Source organism: Eucalyptus grandis, chromosome 2, assembly GCF_016545825.1.
Source record: "Eucalyptus grandis isolate ANBG69807.140 chromosome 2, ASM1654582v1, whole genome shotgun sequence".
NCBI lineage: Eukaryota > Viridiplantae > Streptophyta > Magnoliopsida > Myrtales > Myrtaceae > Eucalyptus > Eucalyptus grandis.
Window position 1 is genome coordinate 19,017,147 of NC_052613.1, and position 19,747 is coordinate 19,036,893.

Genomic DNA, 19,747 nt, shown 5'->3' on the forward strand with positions numbered 1-19,747 from the left:
TCACTCAGACTCACCACTCGTCATGATTGCCGATCGAATCACAGCAGGACTCCATTCTGGATGTAGAGTTTTCAGAAGACCAGCAACACCGGAAACATGAGGACACGACATCGAGGTGCCTGACACAGCATTAAAAGGGACCCGGCGTTGATCGATATCCTCATTTGTCGGCCCCACTGCTTCAGTGTACGCAGCTATGACGCTGAGTCCAGGTGCAGTAATATCCGGCTGGCCATAATCATTTCAACAACTCAACTAGCTATTGTTACAAAAGCAGCGTGACTAAATCGGCAATGAACCTTCAAAGTACCTTTAGAATTTCGGGTGTAATGGTGTTCGGCCCCTTTGAGGAAAAAGCCGCCATGAATGGAGATGGCTTCACGCCCAAATTCGTCACTACGCGCGTGATCTGAGCAGTGGAAACCTGTCGCAATGAAAGGTTGCACAAACATGTCAAATCACACGGACACAATTTACGCCGGCCTCATGAGCCAGACCAAGAGCAACATTGCGCCGTGACAGAATCTGTCATTAGGGAGCAAAAAGAGGAGCCTGTGTGCACTTACTTAGTTGAGTTGATGTAACTGAAGATGGCGGCCCCATCAGTGTAGTTGACGTGAGATGCGGGAAGGAAATGTGGGTCAGCGACGATTTCGTTTCCCGAGAGGATATTGTTGGCAAGGACCATCCCAACCGCGCCGGCGAGAAGGCCTGCTCTCCCTTGTCGACCCTCGCGTTTTTTCTCTCGAAGGCAAACCAGGATCTTCTCCTTCACCTTCCTCGGATCAAGCGTTCCATTCTGGCAGAGTAGCCTGTCTTATGCAACCATATACACATCACAGTTAGCAATGGAGCATTCATCGAGCTGAGCAAAAGAGGTAAATCAATTTTCAGCTGCAAACGATAATGGCAAGATATTAATAGTGCGGAAATGGTTGTGATTATTACACTTCATCGGCCGACACATGAGACAATCTAGCATCCGCTGCGCTGATCAGTTTGTAGAACTTGTCTCCAGGCAAGGATTTCGGTGATAAGCTCGCACCCTTCGGGGAAAAAGGAGAAAGCAAAAGGACACATGTTTACAGAATTAGCAGTTTCCCGGAATCGGAAACGCACTCAACACCGATTCACAAATCAAAATGCCGAGGTGATGTGACAAACAGTAAAACAGGCTTTGTCTATTGTCCAGATTAGCTTAAGAACCGACGCAACAATTAGGGTCATGCTCGATGAAATATCACTAACCATCTTGCGGACATTCATCATTTAAATATGCGATTTCCAGTGCATTCGTATAGTTTTTCAAATTGGTAATGTGTGTCAGACCCTAGGAACAGCTTCACCGATTAAGCGAGAGTCTGACCTTGAATCGCCTCTTATCGCCAATCACCACGTAGTTGGAGAAATCCCGGTCCATGGTGCTTGCCGCCACCGTGATCAGCCAAGGCGAGATGTTTGAGACTGTGCCGTCGCTGGGCCCAGAATTCCCGGCCGAGCAAACCACGACGATGCCGTTCCTCATGGCGTGGAAGGACCCGATCCTGTGCTGTCGTTGAACAGTGGGGAGGGGTCACCGCCGAGGAGACCGAGAGGACGTCCACGCCGTCGTGTATGGCGGCATCAAAGCCGCCAGTATGTCCGCGTCGAAGCACTCGCTGCCGGTGACTGGCGGCCAGCAGACCTTGTAGGCGGCAACCCGAGCCCTTGGGGAGCCGCCCTTGGCGATGCCTTGGCCGTAGCCAAAGACACTGGCGCCGGCAACAAAGTTGCCACCGGCGTGGAGAGGTGTGGGACCCGTGGCCGTCGTTGTCCCGGGGTGTCAAAGGAGGCGTTGAGGGCCCCACTGCGGCGGCGTAGCCTTTGTTGAAATATCTGGCGCCGATGAGTTTCCTGCAGATCGACGTTTCCGTTGGCGGAGTTACTTTGGCATTTTCTTTTTCAAAATCTTTGACTAATGTTTTCTAAATATTTAATAGAGGAAAAGGAAATGTGTACAAATAAAAAGAAAAGATAAGATAAAATATTAAAAAAAAAAGGAAATGTGTGAGAAAGAGATTTAGAAATAAGAAAATTGTTTATTTACAAATTCCGATTTCACTTATTGAAGAAAAACAATGAAAAGTTAAAATGTTGAGAACGATTCCTTCTCTCCATGTACAAATTTCAGTCTCAGGCGTTGGAGTCTGAATGGTATCATGCTAAACTAGACGTATAAACATTGTTTGGTCAAAAATTAGGTCACTTGCCTCATGTAATAAGAAATTATTTCATTAAATCTCCATTTATTTCGTGAAAAATAAATTACTTAAAAAAATCCCTAAAATAATTTTCTACAAAAAAATGAATAAACAAAAAATATTTGTATCATGCATGAAAATATTTAGATATAATTTGTTATTAATAATAAAAATATTTTTATTAACTATCATTTAAGCTATGTAAGTAATATTTTTAGAAAATATTTTAATATTTTTCACGAAATAATTGAAGTCTAAAAATAAGTTATAAATGAAAAACAGTTGGAGCTGTAGACTAGAATTCTTCTTATTTCGCGGAACAATGTTGTCCACTAGTTAGAGTAGTTGAAGCAAGAAATGGTGCGCGAAAAGACAGTCAACGAAAACGAAAGTCAACAATTAAAGCAAGAAATGGTACGCGAAAAGACAGTCAACGAAAACGAAAGTCAACAATTAAAGCGAGAAATGGTACGCGAAAAGACAGTCAATGAAAACGAAAGTCAACAATTATGGGTTTTTGATATCTTTTACCTAACTTGATTTTCAGACAACAAAAGTTTGAAAAGAAGAAAGAAAAAATGGTTCGGACCCAAGAAGTGACCCAAGCGAATTAGCGGAGCGAAATGATTTGTCCGTTTTGAAGAAAGACAAAAAAATATTAGGTGATGACAACGAAGGCGGAGATGAAGATAGCTACGTCTCGTGAACGTCAACCAATTCTTGAAAAATAATAAGGGAGGAAAAGAATGGCTTCATATGTCAAATTGATTTTTGTAAAAGAAGGGGACATGTTTATTTGAATAACATCTTTTTTCTTTTTCTTTTTTTATGTTGCCTTGTTATATAGCTCTATGCATATCTAACACATTTACGGGTAACTTGAAGATCGCAAATAAATTCATCGTTTGAGAAATTTACATATAGACTTAGACCAAAGAAAGCTGATTTTCGGAGAAAGGTAAGCAGTCGCGCCACCACCGATAATGTTACTCCAAGCTTGACAAGGCCGAGTTCAGGCTTGGTAACACCGGATATGGCATCGTGAACCCAAATCAAATGTATGGGTGAAGCAAGCTCGAGATAGGGATTGAGGTTGGGTGCTCGTGGAGTGATCAATTCTCAAGCGGCATTGCGCGGTGAAAGTCACAGCAGCAATAATTGGTAGGCGAATACAACTTTAAATGAAGTTTTATTTTTTTCTATTATAGATACCAGAAAAAAAGGAAAAAAGATAATAAAAGATCAATTCAACTTTATTATGAAATGGATTAGAATCAATATTTAAGAATAGTTTAGGGACCACATTAAACATATCAAAGTTCAAGAATAACATTGCATTGGATTAAATTTAAAAAACTATCATCATCATTATCCCTTTTTTTAATCATGTCCGTGGGTTGTGTCGTACAAGTTATTCAAAGAGTGTCTTATTTCTATAGGTCCGTTTATTTGGAAAAAAAAAATCAGATAAATTGTTTTCTGCCCTTCTAGTATTTTGATGATAGAAAATTAATTAATGTATGGAAAACAACAAGCTTAAATGGGAAAAACAACTTCTTCTTATGGCAAGAAAAAATCATTTTCCTAAAGCACCCAACGAATGAGGACTAATTATTTTCATTTATCAAGAGGTTTTAATAAAACACAAGCAACCTAAGACCTAGTTTATAACCATGGACTAGTTCGAGCTAAAATAGCTCATGGCGAACTCTATCTTATAGAAATTGACCTTAAAAAGAAATGCTCAAAAGACTTCGGACGCCTACACTGTCCACAGTACCAAAAAAGATATAATGGGAAAGTATCTTTTACCTTCTCGAAAGAAGGTGAGTGGAGAAAAGTCAGCGTTTTGAAAATGGCAAACTTCTTTTTTTTTTTTTTTTTTTTTTTTTTTTTTGGTGTTTTTTTTTTGGAGTTGAGCAAGGAAGGATAAGAAAGTGGGAGAGTGGGAGCAAGCAAAAGAACCTGTTGCAGCAAAAAGCGAGGATCCTTGTCGTTTTGGCAGATTCCTTTCCACTTTGGAGGAATCGGTCCCAACCCTTGGTCGCTAAAGCTTTTGGAATCTGGCCACGCCCCTGCATGCGCCAAAATCCCAATCGATTACATCTTTTTTTTTCCCCATATTTTTGCACTGAGCCTTGTCAATTCCAGGTCCAACATAGCAATGGCAGCAAATAACTCAAACCCCAGTGGGGAGTTTGTGTTTTTTTTTTGACGTTTTTAATCATGAGGCTGCGCTTCACCTACTCCGGAAAAGAGCGTCTGTCTGGGGCAGCTTTTGTGGGATTATCCTCTGCGTATTTTGTGGTTTGGCCCACGGACGTGCTCTTGCAAGTACCATATTCGACTCCTGGGTGAGCACCGCACTTACACGTGACAGGATTCCTTTGGCCCGCAGGATCAACTTTGCTAATGGTGTAATTTTCTCTCTCTCTCTCTCTCTCTCTCTCTCTCTCAGTTTCTGTTGCAATTATGAGTTATTAACCAAACACTTTCCAAACTAAATTGTTGTGGAAAACTATAGTAAACAATCTCGTAGCATAAGGATGTGAGTCCTCCACAGTTAGGGAATAATTGATTATCTCAAAGACCGAATGACTTTATATCTAAAATTTTAATCCCAAGAAAACTATACCTAAACCCAATATATAGATATATATGCACCTCACCTCGCCCTCACGAGTCAAGCCAATGCTACTAGCTTTGGTAGCTATAGTGACCCGCCTCCTTTCACCGGCTATCACTTGGTCTTTCTCGATCCCTTTATGATTGGAAGTAGAGAGCACGCGTGATAGCCGAGACCACTAGATGTCAATTTAGGTTTTATCTCCATTCCTAGTATAGCATAATATCATGAATTTTAGGCCTATGGTTCACTAGACGCACAAAGATGTGTTCGAGGCCTGACTTTTACTCTCTATCGCTCTATGATTGAAAGTAGAGGCATGTGTGATGCTCGAGACCACTAAGATGTCAATTTTAGGCTCTATCTCATACCTAGCACAACATTATACTGGGGTTTTTAGGCATATGGTTCCCCATATGCACAAGATGTGTTCGAATTAATTTTTACTTTCCATCCCTTTATGATCGGAAGTAGAGGAGGACACGTGATGGTGAGACCACCAAGATGTCAACTTAGGCTTATCTCCATCCCTAGTGTAGTACCACATCGAGAGTTTTAGGCATATGTCTCACCAGATGCACAAAGATGCGTTTGAATTGACTGTGCTCTTACTATTAAAAAATAAATTATCTCCATATATGGCTTTTGTAATTTGACTTTCATGAAATTTGTATATCAAAAGTTCTTTTGAAAGAACATTCAAATTGAGACATGTCGAGTTAATATTTATAATTTCTTTCCACGTTTTCTCAAACATTGAAATACTTTTTTTCCGCTTAAAATTTTTGACTTGAAGCAAAAGATACTCATTTTCCAAATTAAGCAACGGTCTAACAATGTGCTGACCAATATATATATTCCAAATTAGACTAGTCTTAAGACATGATGTATTTCCCTTCTAGTACCTTTGACTAGTATTCAAAGATTTGACCCTCTCAAATGTGCATCTCTAATGTCTAAACACATATATCGTATATACATGCATAACCATGTGCCCCATTCGCAATTAGATCCACAAGAAGGATAGAATATGTAGATAACAAGCACCTCTAGAGCACCTCCACCAAATTTCACTATTATTTTCCCATTTGCATGGATTTTTAATAGAATTTCGATAATGCAGCTACACAGGGTGTGCTCCTTCTCTAGTCAGCAAGAAAAAGACAACACCCAGCAATTTTCGATAAAATTAAATTTTCCACATGGGCCGAGGAAAATCTTTGATCTCTTTACATGCACACATGTCTATCATTAATGGCAGAATCTTATTATATCTACTAGTTTACTGAGGATTAGGCTCACTAGAGCGTGCTTGACTCATACCCGTTTCTTTACTATCTACCCTCTTATATTATGCCCCAATCTGTATTATGCAGATAGGACAATGAGTTGACGACACAAAGTCGATAGCTTTTGAAAAATCATTAGATGGTTATCGGTAGTTACACAGATTAAGACCTAATAAAAGAACGATCCGTGTTAGAGCGAAGAGAACGTGCGTGGCCGAAGCAAGAACCGAACATGGAGAGTGGACTAAAGTCGAAGATCTTGAAACATTGGCATTTCTTTATGATAGATAAACGACATGACAGCCTTGCTCTGGTTGGCAATGTAAGTCAACGTTTGTGGTTTTTGGGGGACTCTTATGTTATTTTTCGTCAAGAAAATATGATGTTAGACTAGATAAATGAATAAATAGTGGGTCAAGTCGCTTGCCTGTGTCAGGTTCCCAATGATGGTATCTTCACCAAATCGAGCTTTCTTCCAAATTGAATCGGAAGAAACCACGCCGTTCTGCTCGAGGCCTAGAAACTCCACGATCTCGTCGTGTGTAGTTTCTTGCCCTGAGTTTAGAAAAACCGACACCACTCTTGGGTGCCCTGCCAAAGGTTGGAAAACCAACAATAATCATTAAAGATTAATAAAAACAAGCGCTTCCTTAGCAGAAAAACGAAATCTGAACGATTAGAGTTGATTTATTTAGTGATGTGATGGGTTAAGTTTGGATTTATTATTGATACACGTGACATACGCGTCATCGCATCGTCTAGTGCGATAGTCTTTCTCAAAGTTTGGAAGATGTGTGGGGACATATTGCTCTTTTGTTTATTATTTGGAGTTTTGCGCTAAAACAGGGGCATGGGATGGAGCTATGAGCATTGCGGTCATCAAAGGTTACGCGACTTGTCATCAAGATGTGCAAGTTGCACTCAAGTTTTATGACAGATGCAAAACAAAAGGACTGTTGTTTCCGGAGGTCAAACTTCAAACCAAAGGAGAAAAGGGGTCGGAGCTTACGGGCGATCTGGGCAGCTACTTCATCTTCGAGAGTCGCGGCAAAGCCGTTGATGTGCCTCGTGTACGAATGAAGATGGCCTCCTCAACGTCGTCTTGGCTATACAAAACATTGTCATCAACGCATACTACAAACTGAAAAGAAGAAGAAAAGAAAAGTGGTGGTGGTGGTGGTGAACTTTATCTGCATTGTTTTTACCCAAAAAAAAAAAAAAAAACTTTATCTGCATTGAAATGCAATACCTTCCCAAAAGAGCCAAGAAATTCATGGTGAGACTCCGTCACTCGACTCAGATCAGCCAACGAAGCATCCGGGCCGTGCGAGTGAGATCCCAAGTAAACCACGTACGACTTTGATCCACCACACGCACATACACACACAAAACAATTAGGAAAGATTCATGATTATGATGATGATGATATCAGCTAAGGTAGGACCCTCTTCAAACCAAGACAAGAATGTAGAGATTCCATTGTTAACAGAACGGTGCGACGGCAGGCTTCGAATGCTCACCTTTTTCGCAGCAAAAGCGGGTGTCTGGTGCTGTGTTAACGAAAGAAGAAAAGAGCACGAAGGTGAACGGGAGAGGTTCATGGCAACTTCTATTTGGAGGGCAATTGCATCACCCCTTGTAGGAACAATGGAAAAGAAGCAACTATGGGCGTCCTCTTTATAATGTTTGGGACGGAGAGAGAGAGAGGGAGTGGTCCTAAGCATTGACCTTAAAAGGCTTCCCGTTTCAATGGATTCCCTTTCGGGTTTTAAAATGAGTAAATCCCACTGGGCTCTCTGCCACAACTCCCCTTTGGGGAGTAAGGATCCACCCTGGATTCCCGTGACGCCTTCCCCAGTAAAATACCTGGGCATGGTATAGGAAAATGAAAGGGGCTTCCCCATTCCTCCCCGAGCCCAGCCAAAAAAAGGGTTTGGATTCTCTTCGGTGGAGACGATAAAGAAGCTAAGAACAAAATGATCAAGAAAAATCTAATTACTTCCTTAGGCAAGCCCCAACTTGGGATATATTTAATTTCCTCATATACCGTGTGAGGAAAACATCATATGACTATAAGTCACTTGGCCGACCCGTAAGAAAAGAAAGGTGTAAAAAACAAGATGGAATTCATAAAACGCAAGCAACGATGATTAATTAGCTATATGATATCATCGTCGTCCCACTAATATATTCGTCATAAATTACTTTTTCAAGCTTAAGACCTGTTTCGAGACGCCCCATCTTCATATTTCCTATAAAATACTAAATGAGGAGGGAGCTTCGGCGGTGAGGATGGGTTATGCTCCGCTGGACACTTCTTAAAGGTCAGCTGTACTGCTATTTTATTCATGCGACAGCAGATGAAACTGCCCAACTGTGTGGATATCTTTTTCTTATTGGTTAATAAAAAATTAAATATAATTCAATTTGATTAGGCTGGCGATGCAAAAAGGACCGGGGAAGCGGGAACCAGGGAATCTGCTCATTTGACCTTTCTAGTTCATTAAAGTTGGAGATGATCCATTACGGTATCACAGTCGACATATTCTAAAGGGCATACATATATATATAAGGCCGGGTAACAATTTATGTCTATCAATATCCTTTTGCCCAATTCTTTTGAGGTTTGCCTTAGTAGACACCCTTTCAACATAGAAGGAGGAGGTGCGGGGTTCGAATCCACTTCGAGAGGTTGGGGTGGGGGAGTGGGTTTCGACCACCTCTTTGTAAGGAGCGAATAAAAGTTTGAGAATAAGAATTATGGTAGGAATAAAATATGACTGGCAAAAAAATAATGTCCTTTTGCCCTCTCTCTCTCAACATAAGTTTTTCAAAATAAAAATCGACAAAAAAAATGTAAGTTTTCAGGGTATGTATTTATGAGCAGCAAAAGTTGCAGTAGAGGCCGGCGTTGCTAAAAAATATAAGATTTCAATGAGTTTCATATTCGCTAGTTGCGAGATGTATTATATAAATATATTGACGCACCCGCTTTTTATCTAATAATTAATGTGTTCTTTTTTATTTTAACATCTCTTTGAGTTGGCAAATTTTGATATACTCATTAGCAAAGAAGATGACGAAAAAGAAAAATAACAAAAAAAAGTCCTAAACTTGTTATTTTTGTAGCAATTCTATCATAAATCTTCAATTTTAGTAAGTTTGTTCTAAGATAATTTACCAATGTAGTTAATACGATCAACTTTAGATGGAAATCGCCTACATGGACTCTAGGTATGTTACTTGTTACCATCGGCACTATTATGGACAATTTTTTTTATGAATTTTTATTATTTTTCTTTGTTTTGTTCTTTCCTCTTTTCTTTCCTTTCCTTTTTTTCCCCATTGTGGGCCAACAGGGCCTCTACGCCCTCTACGCCCTCGCTTGGATCTTGCAAGGGTCGTTGACATGGCCTTGCTAGCTCAAAGTTGTAAAACAAGAGAGAGAGAGAGGGAGAGGGAGAGGGAGAGGGAGAGAAGTTCATTAATATATCAAAAAATTGTAAAATTTGTCTACGTCATGCCATTTCTTGTAAAAGACCCATCAATGATTTCTAATCAAATTTGGTACATTAATAAATCGTCAAAGGTTTTTGATCAATTTGTATGATTAAAAATTTATGATTAAATTGGTACAAATACAATAAGTTTAGGAATTTTTCGATACATTTCTCGATGACCAAAAGCAAAAAAGCACCTGAAGTCAGATTTGGGATATTAGGCAAAACAGCAAAGTGGTACAACAAAGGGTTCATCGATTAGTGATTGATTTGGGTAGATGGAAACGCCGTGAGTCTGAACCTCTATAAATTGTGAGGTCGTTCTGGTGCTGACTTTTAAGTTCTGATGGAAGGAGGACGATCGCCCAACAAGGTGACTCGAGATGGCAGCAACGCTGTGGACTCAAAAGTGCTCTCTCAAATCCAAGGCCCGATCCAGAAAGAGCCTGATTGCAGAAACGGGCCTCAAGGTGTACTTGCGCTACTTTCGTCCTATTGGAGCCCAAGTTCTTGCAAAGTCGGCTCCGGTTGGGGTCTTGTCTTTGGTCCTTTAGCTTTATGTGCGGGTGATCATCTAATTGTTTTGCTGAGCAACGGGTCCTCCATCTTTTCTCTATTGGTGTAATCAATTAAGGTCTCTATCAACTACTTTTGCCAACATTATTCAGTTGATGACGACCATGTCATTACGGTAGAAATTTGAAAAGAGGGCATTGCGTCAGAGCCGCGCCGTCGTGAATTTTCAAGCGTACTAAAGAGCGTTGGAGGTGGAGCACAGCACCTTTATATAAGCATGACTTTTTGAATGGCGTAAAGAAAATTTGCAGGTATAGAGAACCACCATGCAGTGCGAGTTACGAAGACATCATATAATCAAAGCTTTGGGATACCGGAAAAAGCGTCTTTGGACACTTTCGAATGTCTCTTTCACCAATTGAATGCGTATTATCTGGTTAATGGCCGCTTATTGTTTGACATCATTTTAGTAAACACATTTAATGTACCGGTCATAATATTTCTAGCATTCCTCTCTTTTGTTTTGCTGGTAAATTTAGTTTTCTTTCCTCATTAGGCAGTTAGCTTTTAGTCATCTTGCTATCATATATTTTAATTGCGTGTTAATATTTGACAAGAAAATTATCCAAAAAAGTTTGAAACTTATTGTACTAATGCTAATTCAATTCCAAACATTTCAATTTTACTAATTTAGTTCCAAATCTTTTGATAACGTGTTAATTTAGTCATAAACCTTTTGAAAACTTGCTAATTCAATAATAAATCTTTCAATTGTGTCAATTTAGTCTTAAACATTTTAATGATTTGCTAAACTAGTCATCAATCTTTTAACACATTACAATTTAGTCTTGCTGGCTAATTTTAGCCGAATATCGATGACACAACAATTCAGTCAATGAACCACCTGCAGCAGGGGCTCCATTGGATAAGACTCAATTGATCTTTGCCCTCAAGGTGAGGGGTTCGAAACCCAGTGGAGGCTCTTGGTGCCTTAAACGCTTGCATGGGGTGGTAGTTCCCTCGTGCGATCCTAGGGTTTGCCCACCAGCTGCTGGCTGTACGGGTTTCCGTGGGTCATAAAAAAAAAAAAACAATTTAGTCAATGACAGCAATCTAAGTGTACAGTCAACACTAACATAAACAACTTTTTTAAAATTTTTAGATTTTTTATTATTTTCTTTTCTTTTTTTCTTTTTACCAAAAAAAGAAAAAAGAAACAGAAGCCAACAGGGCTACTGGGCAACCTCCACTAGCCATTAAGTGAGGGCTAGCAGCCTTTGATGACCCCTGGGTAAGGGTCGCGACACCCTCACTATGGCCCGCGATGGCTGGGCAAGGGCTCGTGACTCCCTCACTGGCCACAACAAGGCGGGTGAGGCTGTGGTTGGCAAGGGTTTTACGAGGGGTTGCCAACCCTTGCTTAATGATCAGGAAGGACGTTGGCCTTATGTAAAAGAGAAAAAGAAAATACAAGAAAAAAATTCAATTTTTAAAAAAATTAAAAATTATTTACGTCGGCACCAAGCTACGCCATATAAAATAGCCATCATTGACTAAATCGTCACGACACTTATATTCGATCAAAATTAGCCGGAAAACTTAAAATGGTAATTCGTTAAAAGGTTTAGGAATAATTTGGCTAATTGTTAAAAGGTTTTTGATTAAACTAGTAATTGAAAGATTTAGGATTGAATTGACAAAATCAAAAGACTTAGAACTGAACTAGCCACCGGACAATGGGTTAGAACTTTTTAGATAATTTTCCCAAATTTGACCCACATGCATAGAGTAATTTTCACTTTCAATTTGTAAATCAATTATTATAAATTTCATCGAACAATCTAAAACACCATTACCATTTTGCAGAGGCTTAAACCCAAGGCAAAAGAAAATGATAATCAGGAAACCTTTCCAAAAATATCACATGGTGTAGAGAGAGAGCATTACATGACAGTGCGACAAGCCGGTTGGCCAAAATATCACATGATGTAGAAAAGACAGCATTACATGTGACGGTGCAACAAGCCGGTTGGGATTCCGTTACAACATACGATGAATACGATGGATCCCACGGATACGAGACAACCGGCACCTCATCTATCTTGGGCTTCTTTTCTTCTTGTTTCTCCTCCTCTTTGACTTCGTTCACCGTCTCCAAAATCGCATAACCCAAGCTCTTGCGAAGCTTACTGGTGAGCTCGAACGCGTCGACTCCATCCCCTGTTACTTCAATCGTGTCTCGGTCCGTTCCTTTTAAACTCAATGATTGGAACCCTACACGCATCGGTCGAGCAGAGATATCGCAGACCAGTTAACCCTTTCTACTAGAAAACCACAGGGAACATGTTTTGATTTACTATCATAGTCTGATTAATTTCTATCTGATGAATTGGTACAACAACTCTTTAAAAAGTATTAGAACTAAAAAAAAATTTCAAATTTTTTTTTTTTAAATCTTTCTTGCAGACAACCTGAAGAATAAACTGCTTATATTACCAGGAATGGCCATTGCAATTTGAAGAGCCTTCACGCGATTATCTTGCCTTCTAAAATTTGGGAAGAGTGAGAACTTCTGATTCCTACCGTTCATGGACACCTTGACCACCACCTTTCTCTGGAATAATAATTATATTTGTGTATATATACATACAAATATACGATAAGATAGTATTTTCTCGTAAAAATAACTATGATATTGTTATTCAATGTTACGTACCTTAGCCATAGTCTTGGTTTGCTGATAATGTTCATCAATGGACCTGCAGATAATTATTCCAAATTTTTAGAATATGGGAGATGGACTGATTTGAGCTAGGGAATGATATTTGAATCGAAGCCGATTTGGACAGTGTCTTCCATATCTATAGCCATTTCTCTGAAGATAGTTCATTCATATCAAGTCTCGACTGGACTATCTTATGTGGAAAAAGGAAATTTCCCAACAAATTTAAAATAAAAAGTTAAAAAGGTGGAAAAAAACATGTTGGACTTTTTTTCAGGAAATTTATGTTGGGAAATTTCGACACAACCTGAGTTTTAAGATAATTTTGGAATTATTTCCCTATCATAGAATATAAACTGCACAAAATAGGGCAAGGCTACAAACCCTAGCTGCTCAATTATCAAAGAAACATCTGGAGATGCAATAGATGTGGCATGACCGATTTATTGTTTCGCCCACATGGTATGCATTCCATGCTGGGGACAAAATTTCGCACCCGTCAAAAGGAAGAGAAAGATGAATTAAAAAAAAAAAAAAAAAAAAAAAAAGGTTGCCTCAGATTCGAGCCGTACCTCCTCTGGGATGCAAGTAACTGCTAATTTCAGGAGGATTCTTCAAACTAATGTCTATATTATCTGAGAACCATCGATTTTCGTGGGGCTAGGGGGGCAAATTAATACTCGACACCCAGCGCACCTGAAGTGTTGAGCTAACAGCCCTAATATCGCTTGTTGGACTCAAGTGGATATTCGGACTAAAAATAAATACTCTCTTTTATTATTACTAGAAGACTCAATTACACACCCACACTCACACAATGAACTCTCTACTTTATCTCCACACTCTACACCACTCTCTGCTCCCGCCTCTCACAACACCGCGCACTACCCCACAACACTCCAGCAAGTTGGGTAGGGTAAACCACGTATTTATACTAAGAAAAGTCAAGTTGGGTCCCTCACGTACTTTCACAGCAAGTTGGCAGCTTTCGCTAATTTTCCACATAGAAGACAAGCAACAGCTTAGAGTAGAAAATGGAGTCTTCAAGTTGTCAAAAAGCTGACTCATTTTTCTTCATGACAATATAGAGAACTTACAATCACGATCAACTATTCTAAAAAGCAGATAGAAACCTAGAAAAATTAGAATTCAAAACATTCTATTATGATATAATGTAAGATTTGTGAAACCATTGCCTCACAAAGGTAGTCGATAAAGTGAAGGCAAAAATTTTATGTAAGATATGGAAATATATAGGCAACCCTACGTACCATGCATACAACACCAATTCTTGAAAAGGGTCCTTTGTACTTTCTATTTTACTCTATTGAAAAATACCAACAACACAATGAGAAATATCCATTGAATGTGAATTGAAAGAGCTAGTTACTTTCTTAGAGAATATTTAAAATCGAACTCTACATGATCTCGTATATATTTAGATGTGTATTGAGACTGTATCCTTTTCATCCTCGAAAGATGATATCTTTTTCGTGATAAATTGAAAAGTGTTGATTGTTCACTGACTTGATAGGATTCCAATCCTATCGTGTGGGAAGTTGCGGTCCACATGTATATACGTGTGTTATCAATGCGATCAATCAAAGGTCATTCTCATTTTTCCAAGCCCCCCGCCCTCTCTCTATCTCTCTCACTCTCAAAGGTGCTTGTAGTCATGTAATACGTGTTCTAAGCAAGACATTAACAAGATGAATAGAACAAATTCCCAAGACCAAGACCTGTGACTTTCAAGTTTCTAACCGAGAGCAGAGAGTAGGGAGAGGCTTGACCACTAGCTAAAGGAGGAAGAAAGAAAGGAAAAATAAATAAAAAAGAAAAGAAAAAATAAATTAAAAAAATATGAAAATATTATTAAAAATTGTTCATATCAACTACGACCATGCCACATAAGACGAGCGGTGTCCATGTCAGCAATTTTAGGTCAAAATTGACAAGAATATTTAAAACTGAATTGGCAAAACATTATAAGAATTAGTACTCAATTGGCACAATTAAAATATTTAAAATTGAATTGGTAAAAGTGCAATAAATTTAGGAATTTTTGGACAATTTTCCCGTATACTAACCTTGTTGCTCATGAACAAAAAAACATTTAGCGACAAATAGATGTGGCATGAGCGACTTTTCGTTTCGCCTGCATGGCATGCATTTCATGTTTGGGGCAAATTTTAGCATTCATCAAAAGGGAAAGGAAAATAAATTTAAAAAAATGGTGGCTCGAGGCATCCAGAGGATTCCAACTGTTGCCTCTTCCGAGATGCGAGTGGCTGATATTTTCAGGTAAAATTTTCAAACTAAATGTATATATTATCTGAAAGTTATCGAATTTTGTGGAGCTAGTAGGTTAAATAATGCCCACACGCAGCGCAGCCCTTGTCTTTATATAGCACATTAAGGTAGCAGATAATGTGGAGGGAAAGCTTTATACGAGATATAGAAAGATATAGGTGACTCTAGTCTCTGTGCACCACACACATAACGCCAATGCTTGAAAGGAATGTCCTTTCTAATACTCTATTGAAATTTCCCAACACCACATCCGAAATATCAATATATGCAAATTGAAGGAGTCAATTACTTTCTCGAAGAATAAACTTTCAATAAATATCTAAATTCAAACTCTATATGATCTCATATATATTGAAATGATATCATTTTCATCTTTAAAAGATGATGAAATTTCTCTCAAGAAAAATTGGAAAATGCCGATCAAATGGATAGGATCCCAATCCTATCATTTGTGAGTGTGTGGTCCACATGTACATACGCGGGAGTTATCAATGAGATCAAGCGAGGCTTGGACTTGGATAATATCTGTGGCGGTTGAACCTATCGGGGGCTATGAAAAGTAGCAGCAGAGTTTGAATTTTTTTGTGAAGCGATTGTGACTTGGTTCAAACGTGGAGCCAAGGTGAAGATTGTTAAAATATGTCTCGAGTTTGAGTCCAATGTGAAAATTCCGAAAATTCCGAATTGGATATGTTGCGGAGTTTCAAAATCGAGCAAAGCAAATCCGAAGATCAACTTTCCCAAATTTGAATTTGCGTTGGAGAGTCTGGTCGCTAAAATAGGAAAGTCCAACTTTGACTAGGACTTGGATTTTGTTTAAAATATACAAAGATATGTTTTTGATAAGAAACAAAATCCTATGAGAAGTTGGTAAAGGAATGAGGGTTTCACTTATATATAGACTTGTGGCCGTGGGTGGTGGTAGTTGATCATGAAGAATTGGTCTTGAGGTGCCATCTTGTCATCGAGTGCTTGGGAGGAATTTTCTTTGTCATTCTTGTTCGTGAATTACATCCGAGGAAGTTTAGTGTTGTAGCCAATTAAATATTGTGATAAGATTTGCGTGTAATTCCTTCGTGAGATTGAGAGATTATTTCTTGAGGAATTTCGGGGCTAAACACCGCGTGCGTTATTGGGTGTAATTGGGGCTTGGGAAATACCGAGAGAGTGTTTGAGTGACTCGAGTGTGTAATCTCCTTGTATCGCTTGATTTATAGTGAAATTTGTTACTGCTCTCCCCGTGGACGTAGGTCTTTACGACTGAATCACGTAAATCTGGTATCCGATTTATTTTATTCTTTTGTCTATATTATTATTCGATCGCTTGCCTTTATTGCAACATAGAGGAGGTGGCCACAAAAGCCCATTTGCTAGCGAGACATGCTTGCGTAATAGTTTTTAATCTACTATGAGAATAGTGATCTATTTTAGATCACAAAAAACAAAACAAATAACAGACTTCGCTAACGGAGATCCAACGATTCTCATCGTGTTCCACCCGAAGTTGCGGGATAGCCACTGGCAGCAGGGGTAACATAACCCTCACCGGTGGCTGGTGAGGATTTACTGGCAAGCATCGCTTGCCCTCACCGTGAGCGAGAAACTTGCGGGATAGCCACTGGCAGCAGGGGTAACATAACCCTCACCGGTGGCTGGTGAGGATTTATCGCTTGCCCTCACCGTGAGCGAGAAACTCCTTGGCAAGTGCCACCTCTCTCTCTCTCTCTCTCTCTCTCTCTCTCTCTCTCTCTCTCTCTCTCTCTCTCTCTCTCTCTCTCTCTCTCTCTCTCTCTCTCTCTCAATTTCTTTGTTTTCTTATAAAGGACTTAATTTGCTATTATGTCTGCTATTAATACACGGAAGATTTTGATTGCAGAAATCAAGAGGCATAAAAGGACGTGGTTGCTCAATAAAAGAGTTCTAGAGAGCCAACATGCACCGATACTTGATGTTAAAGAGCTAAAATTGTACTTAACCCAATAAAATAGGTTCATATAGTGATTATGAAGTCGAAGGAAGACTAGTGGTTATATCTAACATGTCGTGCCCAATACGGTGGGTTTAATTTAGACGGCATTGAGCATTGCGGGATCTTTAACCTATTAATCTCCACCATCAAATCATATCAAGTTAGAGGAACCCGTAATGATATGCTATGTATTAAACAATGTGACTAATTTCTGTTCGGTGCTTTGATGGACCCGCTAACTTAAATAGTTTTGCTACATTACTTGGTAAAGCCATATCGTATACCATTGTTCGTGTTTCTAGCATCACTCTATTTGTTTTGCCGATATATGTAGTTTTTGCGCTTTTTTTGTTGGCCATCCGAGTGAAAATTGGCTATTACTGCCATTAGTTTTTTTTTTGGGGTCAAGTATTGGCATTTAGTTAAGTTGCTGGTTTTAATCCGTTTATATGGGCACGACATGGTAAAACTGCCCCCAAGGCGTGTTCGATCAGCCGGTCTCACCTTCTCAAAACCCTTTGTGAACCCAGGAAGGTCGGTAAGAAGTTCTTGTTCATGCCCTCCATTTTCTAAGGTCAACATTAAGGAGAAATTTCGATGAAGACGTATGCCCTAGACCTTGGATGAATGGAAACAGAACTTTGATGTCTCTTCCGGATCTGCCATGAAATTTCATATCATTGGATTCATTGCTTAAAAATGCTGTGAAGAATTATTTGATGGATCAAGACCCATTTTATAAAAATGTGTTGCGCAAGTCAAGACCTATATTCGAATTGCGCGTTGAAATATGGCCCGCATGCATGGTGCAATTTTCACTTTTCATTTGTAGCATCGCTTAATATAAACACGACCAATTTAAACAAGCTCACCATTATTCAGAGGCTCAAATACAAGCGAAATGAAAGCGAAAGCGGTAGTAGGGAAATTGTTGGGAAGTATCGCATGGCGTAGAGAGAGAGAGAGAGAGAGAGGGAGAGGGAGAGGGAGGGAGGGAGGGAGGGAGCGCTTTACATGATAGTACAACAAGCTGGTCCGGGTTCGGATTCCATTACGATGTACGTCGGCGGATGTGCAAAGACAACCTGCGGCTCCTTTGCCTGGGGCTCCTTTGCCTTGGGCTTTTGCTCTTCTTTCTTCTCCTTGACTTCCTCCACCGCCTCCAACTTCGCATGACCCACGTTCTTGCGAAGCTTCGTGGTGAGCTCGACTGCATCAAATTCATCCCCGGTTACTTCAATCACATCTCGGTCCGTTCCTTTCAAACTCAACGATGAGAACCCTACATGCATTGATCGAGCAAAGAAGAGAAATTAGCTTCCAAGGAAATGGAAATAGTTTAGGTTTTATGCTTGCTTCTCAGCCTACTCCATTACATATGGCAAAGAAAGGTTTCCTTTTTTGCTGTAAAAACTTTGCTTCTGTCAATCCTGAAAACAAATTCATTCCTTCAAGCACCAAGTTTCTTTTTGGACAAGGACCTCTCCAGCGCCTGCTTCATATCCTTAACACGTATTACAACTAATTTTCTGTCTTCAGGAACTTTTTTTATCTTTCTTGTGGACAACCCTAAGTACACCTCTAATGTTATTTTAGTTTTTGATTATTACCTGGGACAGTGGCTGCAATTTTAAGAGCCTCCGAGCGATTATCTTGAGCTCCAAATTTCGGGCAGAGCCAGAACTTCAGCTTCTTACCGTTCATGTTGTCCACCTTGACCACCACCTTTTTCTGCAAGCACAAAGAACCGGGACCATATATATCAACATTTTCTGGTAAACAGATCAAACATTAAGTGTCATACTAGATTTCGCACCTTAGCCATCGTCTTGGTTTGTTGAGGATGCTCTTCAACAGGCCTGCAGATAATCTTCCAATCTTCTTAGTGATGGACTGAATAGAGTTAGGGCATGATTTGTATTGTGTAGACGACAGAGAGATAGAGAGAGAGTGTGTGTTTATAGCCATTTTCTTCTATTCATATTGACTCTTGACTGGAGCTTTTCACGTGGAAAAAGGGAAATGCCGCCACAAATTTCAACAAGAAAAGGCGGAAAGAAGCTAGACAGAGCTGGGGGGAATCTGTGTGGGGAAATTTCGACGTGACCTGCGACCTGCGACCTACCTCCAAGACAAGTCCGGAGACGTCGCCTTCTGAAAGGAAATGCAGGACAATGGAGGAAATACTATTCTGTGTATTTCATTATCACAAATGTAGAAGAAAGTGTCGGCATTTGTAGTACAAGAGAGAATAAAAATGAATCAGAAAAAATATATACGCAATATTGTTTTCCTAAAATATTCTATGTCTATGATATGCTATATCAATTGTAATCTCAATAGATAAGATCAAATTATTTCTCCAACACTCCCCCTCAAGCCGGCGGCCTATAAATGTCAAATGCGCCAAGCTTGCTTAACAAATATCTATGCTATCTTCGGCATAACGGCTTAGTGAAGATGTCTGCTGGCTGTTTTACAGTTCCAATTCCTCGAGTTGTAACGACGCCTTCTTGAATTTTTTCTCGAGTAAAATGACAATCAACTTCAATATGTCTCGTTCTCTCGTGGAAAA

The 19,747-nt window shown here is 39.5% G+C and overlaps 1 protein-coding gene and 1 pseudogene across 2 annotated transcripts; both read right to left on the reverse strand.

Moving 5' to 3' along the window:
- LOC120290554 lies at positions 1-13,760 on the reverse strand (annotated as a pseudogene).
- Positions 13,761-18,010: 4,250 nt separating this feature from the next.
- LOC108959150 (hypothetical protein) lies at positions 18,011-19,201 on the reverse strand. 2 transcript variants are annotated; one of them, XM_039306144.1, is made up of 3 exons: positions 18,989-19,201; positions 18,783-18,903; positions 18,011-18,382 (listed from the first exon to the last, which is right to left on the reverse strand). In XM_039306144.1, the coding sequence occupies exons 1-3, from the start codon at positions 18,995-18,997 to the stop codon at positions 18,183-18,185; spliced, it is 330 nt and encodes a 109-aa protein (XP_039162078.1). In that variant the 5' UTR covers positions 18,998-19,201; the 3' UTR covers positions 18,011-18,182. The 2 variants fall into 2 exon arrangements, with proteins under 2 accessions (XP_039162078.1, XP_018728006.1); XM_018872461.2 differs by having other exon boundaries at positions 18,011-18,454; positions 18,989-19,195.
- Between the last annotated feature and the right edge of the window lie 546 nt (positions 19,202-19,747).

Excerpts from the sequence above, each read along its gene's own strand:
- LOC108959150 (XM_018872461.2), bottom strand. Across the intron at positions 18,455-18,782 it reads AATTGCAGCCACTGTCCCAG|GGTTCTCATCGTTGAGTTTG; the intron begins GTAATAATCAAA and ends CAATGCATGTAG.